Here is a 10,389-nt window from a genome sequence, read left to right on the forward strand (position 1 = left end):
TTTTCTTTTTAAGATTGTTGCAAAATACAGTATACTGGTAGGGGTGGGAGCAGATCTTAAGTCATTTTACCTTTCATAGCATAAATGCATTTTTTTTTCTCTCTCTCTCTCTCTCTGCATAAATGCTGGGTCATAACTACTGGAAAAAAACAACCCATTCTTAAATTGTATATAAATGCAATGTACACATGTATATGTAACGTGTATATGTGTATGTATAATATATATATATATATATATATATATATATATATATATATATATATATATATATAATATATATATATATAATATATATATATATACACACACACACACACACACACATATTTACTCAGAGAACGCCTCTCTATCTTTCTGTGGAACCAGTTTTTTCATACTGTGTACAATCACTATCAAGACTGTAATCAATACTCGTACAAGTAATTACCTTGGTGTGCATAGCAGCTGTTTCCCGATGAAAGAAAAAAATACAGTAGTACAAATCACTTTTCCTAACAAGACCGATGGCCTATATATAACGCATATACTGTATAGGAAAAAACACAACATAACATTATGTACACCGATGTTCAAATCAAAGCAAGTGCGCATTTCTTTTAATTTTGATTGAAAATGATAATGTTGCAATGCGATTTCATGAACTCGGTGACAATAAATAAATTTCAACATATACGCAAAAATAGTTCGTTCATGAAAAATAACACATGGTCACGATGAATGGTTATATTACACACAGTAGATGAAGAACATGATTATGCCCAACAGATGGGACCGGAATATACACTACCGTGCACTGCTCATTTGATTGCTCGAAGTGTTAAACGTAGAACGCTCCGAAGCGAATTTGAATGCTGGAATAGCGGTATTGCGCAATCATCTCCACATCAGTTGGAGTATTTCTTACGAATTTGAATGGTAAACTATTACATTTAATATGACAGATTTCGACTGATGGAAAATTAATTTGAACGGCAAACCAGTCGCGCATGGTTAAAAACCTCGAAAATGAATGATCGCAATATCAATTTGACTGACGAACCTACGAAATAGACCGCAATAACCTATTCATAACAGAGTCACCAAAAGTTCACAATAGTGACGTCTTTGATCAAAATGCTCCTGCGAAATTTCACTCTGGTGCAATTTTCAGGATTGTGTGTGTGTGTGCGTGTGTGTGTGTGTGTACTTCTATGCGTGCCATTTTTTGTGCGCTGTTTGTTAGGTACATTCCATTTTCAATTCTGTACATAAATGTGTAATGAATGGAAGTTTTTTAGCTACTTCGGCGATTTCGATGTCCCACATGCGGCAGTGTACACCCCGCGTGCTTTTAATAATCCCATCCAGTGTGCTATATATGTATATTGTGGATGTAAACATGGACCTACAACATGGTGTAAACAACGTTTCATGCGCCATACTCTTAGCTACAGAAGTTATTACAGTAGTTCCCAGACAGGATCACTGTGAACATTAGCTGTAAAAAAAAACCAAACAAACAAACAAACAAACAAACAAACGAAAACAAAAAGAGGAAAAAACAAAAAACAAAAACAAGCATAAATGTATTGTTCGCCTGATCTATGTGGAGCTTAGCAACACTACAGGTACTGCTCATGGAATTGTGGCAGGTCACCCTCTTCTCTACAGCTCTGCAGTGATCTTCAAGACTCATTGTGCCTCCACGTCTACATTCCACACCCAAGACTGAACTCACAGGTACTCAGAATGTGCTGGAGGGTTCCCCTTCCTCCACAAGCAGCGCACTTGTTAGGCCCATTGTACCACTTGTTAAGGTTAACAGGAGTAGGCAGAAGGTCTTACGTCGATCGGACAAGGAGTGGCTCCATTTAGGCCTACCATAATACAGACCATGTCAAGTTTCTGGGAATTCTACTCCTTCCCATATAGTCCAGGAACCTTGGTGAGCCTGGCCTACTGCTGTGGCCAATCTCTTCTCCCCCTCAGCCTTCCGAATCTCCCGCATGACAAGGTCACGTTGCTCCTTGACTGAAGTTGTTGACCACCTCTTGGTTGAGGTCCAAATCGGACCCAAACGACCTGTTTGGGTTGCACCAACCATCTCCTTATGCTTTAGCCTCGACTCAGCCTCCTCCACCGCTATCTGAGCACACCACCTTCTACCCGATTTAATTCACATCTGGCTGATAATCTAATGATGAGCGGATCGCGAGACTCTCGGAGCATCATGACTGCTATGGAAGGCAACATTAGTCAGGCAACTGGGAACACCCGATCACCTATTGACGTAGCCATTGATCTTCCGTTAGGATAAATCAACCTCATAATTAACGGCCACATGTGATGCGTGGCATCAGACTTAACTTGAAGGCACCAGACTTAATTTGAAGGCACTAGACTTTAAGTTTACCTGGGAGGCCACACTTATCGATTGCCTGCGCAGACCTTTGCGGGGGGGGGGGGGCATTTCATTTTGTCCGACAACTTGTCGGACAAATTTGCTCTAAGCCAATCAGATGCATGGATTTCAGTAGCTTTTAACATTTTGTCAGACGAAATATCTGACAAAACGCTTCATGAAATGCCCCCCCCCCCAGATCTGCTCCATTGTCTTCTGAATTCTCCCTGTGTCCATCAACTCCTCAGCGTACCACCGACATAGGCTTTTAAGCGGCTTATCTTGAATGGATGGGATCACCTCGCCACACAACAGAAAGTGGAAGTCGCTCAACCTGCCTTGTTTTAGGACAAGGCTTCTAGACTTCTTCGTCTTGAATTCATTCTACTCAAGTCCAACTGGTCCTCAAACCTAGCCGAAATCTCTCTTTCGGCTTCTGAGTTTGACAGAGAATTGTGAGGTCATCCATGAATGCCCACATCGGAGGCATCTCTTCTGCACAGAGAAAACTGACACCACATGCCCTGAAGTCTCTGCCAACCTAACAATCACATCCAGTGCAAGGACAAATAATATTGGAGAAATTGCACAACCCATGTGTATGCCAACCTCCAGGCTCTGCCAACCCGTTGTACACTGCTGGGTGGAGAACCGCATCTTGAAGTCTTATAGTACTGCATCACAAACCTTGTCACCTCGGACGGAGTCCACAGTGATGTCATAGCAAACTCATTAAGTGCATGTGGAATTGAGCCATACGCATTTGTCAAATCAAGCTGGTCAACAGCAAGATTTCATCGCAGTCTCTTCGATTATTGATGGTTTGCCATTATTGTAGTGTGTTCGAGGCACCCGGGAAAACCTGGAATACCTGCCTTTTGCACAGATGTGCTGACCAAGCAACTTCCAACAACAAAAGAAGAGATTCTCCTCGCCAAAATGCCAAACATGATTTTACCCTCGACATTGAGCAGAGAGATAAACTGAATTGTCCAAAGCGAAGAGGAGTTCTCCTCCTTTGGGATGTACAGTGTACCTGCCCTCGGCCTCACACCGGAACGTGGGACGACACCCGGTGCTTCCATACAACCTTCAACATTCGCCTCAGGAACTTCCTCAGCCTCCCACACTAACCTTGTACGGAAGGCATAGGCCCTAGCCTCCATTAGGAACCCCTCGACCTCGAAGATCCTAGGTTCAGCGAGATTGAACGGCTCTCCAGGTTCAGTAAACCTGACCAGACCCGAGATCAGAGGCGTAGGGATATCCCCCCTGTCGCCATAATAAGTACTGGCCAAGTACTCCTCAAGCTCATCTTTGGAGACACTCAACTCACCAGATCTACTCTGGTCAAACAAAGTCTTGTTGAACCTATATAGGGTTCTGGAAGAAAGCTCTTCTGGACCTTTCTCTCTCTCTCCTCTTTTTGCGCTGAGATTCGGCATGACGGAGAGACGTCAGGCGTAATCGCAAGCTCTCGAGCTTCTCAGACAGGCCTGACTTCTCGCTCTCACCTGCTTTCTTCCACCTGTGTCGAACATCCTGAGCTCGTTTATCAAACCTTTTGGTCTCCCTCTGCCGTCTGCTCGGCTCCTGAACCTGATGCACTTTGAAGAACCCCTCAAGGAATATTCCAGCATCAACCCATCATCTTCATCAAACCCATTCCACGCGCGATCATCAGTCATAAATGGCCACTTAACCCTTTCTTTCCTCACCACACCGTCACTGTCATTTGGGTCCGAATTTACCCCGGTACCTACGTCTTATCTGAACAGTATCTTCAGCGCAATCCGCCATAGCAGAAGTGATGAAGAAGAATTCCACCTGAAGACTCAGACCCCATTATAAAGCAAATGTCTATTGTGACAAAAACTTGACACCCATGCTTGTGGAAATTTCCACTAAATCAGAGCGCAAGTGCCAGACAAAAGAATGCTCGCACTTGGATTCCTTCAAGTCATAAACAGCGTGTAAATAGCTTAGGCTATGCCTATGGTAACAGCAACGAAGAGTCTCGAGTCCCGAATCCTTGCAAATCTCCTCGAAGTTTTACAGTCTGAACGCTCGCAACTGAAACGTCGCGAAGTTTGTCAAGTGACCAGTCCACCACCTGTTTGCTGGCGGTGCCTCCGAAGCGAAATGTACATGTGTGTATTGTTACGTCACAATCATCAACTGTCAGACGCTGCGCCCTTTCTTTGTGTTGCCCGACCCATGCGCACCAGTGACCCAAACTTCGAGAAATTTAGCCGCCACCAAAGAGTATACTCTTCGGCCGGCCACTATGGACGGACGAGCAAACTTCGCGAGGACTTCTCCGAGTTAAACTTCGCGATGTTTTGCCAGGTGTGAAAGAGAGAATGCTGTCAAGTAATGCATAATGTTTAGATATAGCTGATGGTTATCATTTACCAAGTAATATTAAATAAAATCTCCCCCCCCCCTCTTTTTGCTCTGCCATGGACGTCACTGTCCGTTGGCGATCGCTGATGCAGTAAGCCTCTTCTAGCTTCCCCTGTCGTCGCATGAGTGCAGCGATGTGGATGCTCTTTCTCCAGTTATCCCAGTTATTATGGACAGCAAAGTGAGGCTTTGTCGACCGCGTGATCTTTTGCCGTTTACAAATCTAGTCAGGACTAACTTAATGTTCCGTTTGCTTTCCGTACGACTAGACAAATATCTGCGTCTATCGTTTCCTTGCGGTCGAGATCGAGCAGCATACGTTCCGCCGATACCATTTCTAGCACTTTTGCGTTTGATATTCTGTCAGTAAATGAAGCGAGCATCGGAGCCTAGGAATATTAGACTAGCAAGTTCCTTTGTACTCGGGGCCAGTCAATGTCAGAAGTGTACCGACAGATATCAGTGGTATCAAACAGCAAGTCATATTGCTCGAAAGACACGTAGTGCTTTTGCTAACAAAAAAAAAGTCACGAAACCCACGAAGAATGTCTTAAGCACAATTAATGGATCTCATTTTACAGTAGACAGTGAGCGAGACAGAGGTAATGTTGTCATGTAATGCATAATGTCAGAAATCACTGACGGTAACCATGGCTGCAGGGTCGAAACTGGGGGGTGTTAGGGGGTTTACCCCCCCCCCCCCCACCCCTTACCAATAGGGCTGTAATGCGGTCATTTGTCGCTGGAATGTTTTGCTTTTTCAGCCGGTTAGTAGAGAGAAGGGGCAGTAAACTATATGAAGACTTTTTTTTTTTTGCTTGTCACCCGATTTGGCGAGAGAATAATTGTCATTGGGTCAACCTCTCTCCCCATTAGCAAAAAGCTAGATCCGCCCCTAGGCCCTGGGGTGTTTCACGAAGAATTTAAGTCGATCTTAACTTTTAAGTTCGACTCAAATTCTACGTGAAACACCCCCAGGTCACAAGATTAATTTATGAATCCCGTAACACGCACACAATACTCGCACAAACAAAAGACTACCCGCGGCTCGGTACCTCCCAGTATGTACCAATATGTACGCACAAAATGTACGCCCAACCGACTTTCAAGATTGCGCCGTTGATGTTCTATTTATAGCTCTCTATGGTACATGTAACATAACTGCGACAACATAAAAAAAAAAAACTCACAAGTTTGAGTTTGTCTTTAGGAATTGTGTATACAGGGCATATACAAAGTAATTCTGAATTGTTTGAACGCACGAGGCAAAGCCGAGTGGGTTTGGATAATTCCTATCGACCTATGGTTAAAAAAAAAAAAAAAAATGTGTGCAATCTGATTTATAAAATGGGTAAAAAGAAATAAAAAAAATGATGTCTAGACTCTATGCTGGCTATAGTTTACTGGATAAATCAGAAAATCATGTTGATTCTGCTTTTATGTGCGGTTTCATCATTTCACGTGTCTGTTGATACAAACGAGTCGGTTTTGTCTTCAGATTCGTCACAATTCTTCTTTTTTTTTTTTTGCTTTCTTTTTTTTTTTTTTTTGCTTTGTGTTATTGCTCGAATTGAGCCAGAGGAAGATTCCTGAAGAACCCAATGCGCCACTCTCACGTGTGACAAAGATTTAGTATTATTATTATTATTATTATTATCATTATTATTATTATTATTGTGGTGGTGGGGGGGGGGAGGGGAAAGAAGATTCCTACTAGGAGACGTTTTATCGTAATGTATAGATATCTCGCCAGTCGAAACTACGCTTAAATTTAGTTAATTTCCAAAGGTAACAGTTAGGACGCGTGATATAAACAGGTATTTTGCCGGCCTTTAGAGCGCCATGTAGATTTGACTACTTTGGAACTTTGGAATATGAATAATGTATAACATGTATTTCACATTGCTCAAACATTGACATGTTTAAGCGTAAAATTCAATTCAGACCCTACTGAAGTGAATGCTTTCTTTAATAAAATTGCGGTTTCAAACAAACTTGGTTACCACTATACGTCATTCCCAATGTGTACACAAGAAAGCTATCAATGCAACAGTATTATGATATCATGAGGTACATTATTGTGATTTTCATTTTGTACAGCAGTCTAATGTTGCGTCCAGTGCCAGTAACATGACTATTTCCCTGACAGCATTTTGTCTCTGTTCTTGTGATTCTCCCGCAGGATTTGGACAGAGCCTTGCCTTCTCTCCTTGCATTGTTATAATTGGCTACTTCTTCCACCGCCATCTGTCTTTAGCCACTGGCATCGTAATGTCCGGTATGGGAACTGGGATTCTCGTAATGCCACCACTGACCCAGTGGTTGTGCGACTCATACGGCTGGAGAGGCGCCTTTTTGGTATTGTCCGCTCTCTTCTTCAACGTGATCGTTTGTGGCATGATATTTGTACCAACGCCTGCTGAGTTGGCGGCTATTGGTAGACGACGAGCTGAACTTTCGGGTGGACGCGGTGGGAGCCCTTTTGAGCGAGGTGGTGGTGACGGTGCTTGCGCAACCTTTGTGAGTAGCAGTAACCTGAATCAGGAGGAGCATGCGCTCACAGACCAAACGACAACGTCCCTCGACTCTAATAGTGGAAATCTGCAAGTCGCGAATGGCGCGTCAACTCTTACACGCATTTCCAATGCAAGCAAGTCAGTAGTTCTTTGTTTGAACCTTCGCCTGATCTGGACAAACAAGCGGATGAGCTGTGTGTGCGTGATGGCCACTTTCCAGGCATTGGGCTATTATTCAACACTACTGTATATTCCATCACGTGCTTTCTATGACCTTGGACTACCGAAGCAGACTGCGTCACTCATCATGTCAACAGTTGGCATCAGCAGCCAAGCTGGCCGTGCTGTTCAGGGACCACTGATAGACAGTGGCACTATATCGGTCTTCACATTGGCGCCACTTGCCTTAGTCTTCAGCTCAGCCAGCTCACTGCTAAACCCCCTTGCTAACACATTTATCTGCCAGGAAATTCTCGCCGTGACCTTTGGTTTTTATAGTGCTGGGGTGTTCCAAGGGTTGGTTCCAACGTACCGTAGGAATTAGTGGGCGCGGATCTTTTGAGCAGTAGCTACGGACTCTTTTGCACGTTCTGCAGTTTTGGGCATCTCATCGGAGCGTTCCTGCTTGGTATGTCGTAGCATCCAAAATTTTTAAAACTATGAATGTGATATCATAAAGTATATATCGGACATGATATCGAGCTGCTTAGAGCGGCCATTAATTCATGACTTATAAGCTAAAACGTAGTTCTCAGAATAGCTCAAAATCATCTTTTACCATATGGAATTTTGCAATTTACCAAAGGGTCTACCAAGAAACTTATGTGGCTGACGCGGTTTGCCAGGATAATTATTTGTTTTGTAGTATTTTGAGATCAAAAGTGTAAACTTTAATTTCAATCTTAGTCATGACTTTTATTCTTGATGCGCCCTAGCCTTTCAGCAGTGGGTTGGTAGACATAGTAGTTAAGCACTTAATGATTGAATCGTGTCCTAGCAGTAGTATGGAATCGTATACAGCTAAGCTGCGCTAGCTGCAATCGAATCACTCTAGCGCGCCATGGCTTCTATTATACCAGGACTCGACATTTGCGATTGAGCGGGGTCACTAGAAATTGACGTGGGGCCACTAAATTTCAATAACGGTAATCTTTTGGAGACCCGATTGGGCAGCTAAAATCCAAAGTGGATTTTCACGTTTGCCTTTATTTCGGGCCTCTATATTTCTTCATCGGGCCACCAAAGTTTCAGATCTAACGAACTTAGTGGCCCTAACGGCCCACCGGTGAAAAAGGATAATGTCAAGCCCTGGCTATGGCCTGCATGTTGTAATCGATGAAATCAAATATAAAACATCATGTAGCAACCACGATCGTGTATTCTCTAAGATTGGAATACTTAGGCGTGCCTTTTTGGGTAATACTTTGCATTTTCGTCATTACCCACTGCAACTGAAATCGTGCTATCACAGCGGTATTTCACACATTGCTTATGCATATATCTCCGGCTTTGAGTGAAATTATTTAGCCGTTTCTGCAGGCGTACAAGAACTATGTTTTGCATTTGAATTTTCTTACACTATGCGTAAACATTGAAAGGTGTGCTATCATTTCTTTTGAATGTCTCCCTCTACTGAACTACAGATGTAGGATTTGTTATGACACCCGTTCGTTGGCAAAGTGTATGTAGGTGTGTTCCTTATGCATTTTACTTCGCATTGTCTTCTTTTTATTTTGTCATCATATGGTCATGACTGGCTTTCAGGCGCCATCTACGATTCAACGGGAGACTATTCAGCGTCCTTCTCTGTTGCGGGGTCCTCTATTTTCGTCGGTGTTGCTGTGACCGGGATCATGGCCTTCTTTCCTCCCCGAACGCCCCCACGAGACCAACTGGAAGAAGTCGGTTGTGACGAAGAACAAGTGAATCTGCGCGATTTGGAAACACCGGGTTCTTCCTGAATCGACATTGGATGAGGCATTCAAGAACACACATACCTGTCTACCCTGCTCCAAGACACCACCACACATCATGACATATCGCTCTCATGGATAAAGTTCCTATTCATGCCTCCGCCACAAAGTGTCGACGGAGGCATTATGTTTTCGGATTGTCCGTCCTTCCATCCGTCCGCCCTATTAAAGTCCCGTCCTTCCGTCCGTAATCGATTTTGTGCACAGCGTAACTTATGAGCCGTTTGAGGCATCCAAAGGCTTAAATTTGAGCACTGAAGAAGGTGCCCTGGGTAAGTCCGGTAGGACGTATAGGGGACGTGCGGTGACCCCATGACCGTAACAATTTTGGTGGGGGGGGGGGGGGGGGGGTCACGGGTCGCACGTGGGTATATACTCTCGCTCGAGTAGTATGAACGAGTAGTGGTTAGCTGACTCTCTTAGCTGGCGCTGTGTGTCACAGTTGCGTGTCACAGTCGTGTCAGGCGAAGGGTCCTGACGGGAGGCCGGCGAGTTGGTTGACGGTAATAAAGTTTTTCAGTCGCATGCACTTCTGTAGTGAATTCGTGATTTTAATGGTGTTGACTCGGCACGATGTTGTGGTGTATGGAGATTGTTGTGAGACTGAGAGTAAAATGTCCGCAAACATAACCCCAAAAGATCCCACACAGCAACTGGAGAAATCCGCTTGCACTACATTGGTGGCACCGATGGGATGGGTTGCGTGGACCAGACGACTGCTTAACGATGACTTTCATGTTTCACTGTCTTGTAATATTGATTTGCACTTGACGAGAGACGTTTTCCCCTGTAGTCTTAGTAGTGCCCTCGTTACGAACGCCTATTGATTTCCTCGGTGCCTGCAGGGTGACACGGCGTCTGTTCAACCTTGTGTATCATTTCTAGCCTGCACGTGAAGGGGCCTGCAGGCGAAGGAGCCTGCAGGTGAAGGGGCCAGTAGGTGACGGGACTTGCAGGCGAAAGGGTCTGCAGGTGAAAGGGCCGGCAGGCGAAGGCACCTGCAGGTGAGAGGGCCTGCAGGAGAAGAGCTGACAGGCGAAGGCGCTTGCAGGTGAGCGAGGCCCCGCAGGTGAAGGAGCCTGCATTGTTTCTATGATACGCCCGCAGATGA

General features: G+C 44.4%; 1 protein-coding gene across 1 annotated transcript; it reads left to right on the forward strand.

Moving 5' to 3' along the window:
* The first annotated feature begins 3,826 nt into the window (after positions 1-3,826).
* On the forward strand, positions 3,827-9,429 carry LOC140246684 (monocarboxylate transporter 12-like). Its single transcript, XM_072326051.1, has 3 exons — positions 3,827-3,839; positions 6,972-7,933; positions 9,070-9,429. Exons 1-2 carry the CDS (start codon positions 3,827-3,829, stop codon positions 7,847-7,849), a joined length of 891 nt encoding a protein of 296 aa, XP_072182152.1. The 3' UTR covers positions 7,850-7,933; positions 9,070-9,429.
* The last annotated feature ends 960 nt before the right edge of the window (positions 9,430-10,389 follow it).

The sequence above is a fragment of the Diadema setosum genome, chromosome 1, assembly GCF_964275005.1.
Source record: "Diadema setosum chromosome 1, eeDiaSeto1, whole genome shotgun sequence".
Lineage (NCBI taxonomy): Eukaryota > Metazoa > Echinodermata > Echinoidea > Diadematoida > Diadematidae > Diadema > Diadema setosum.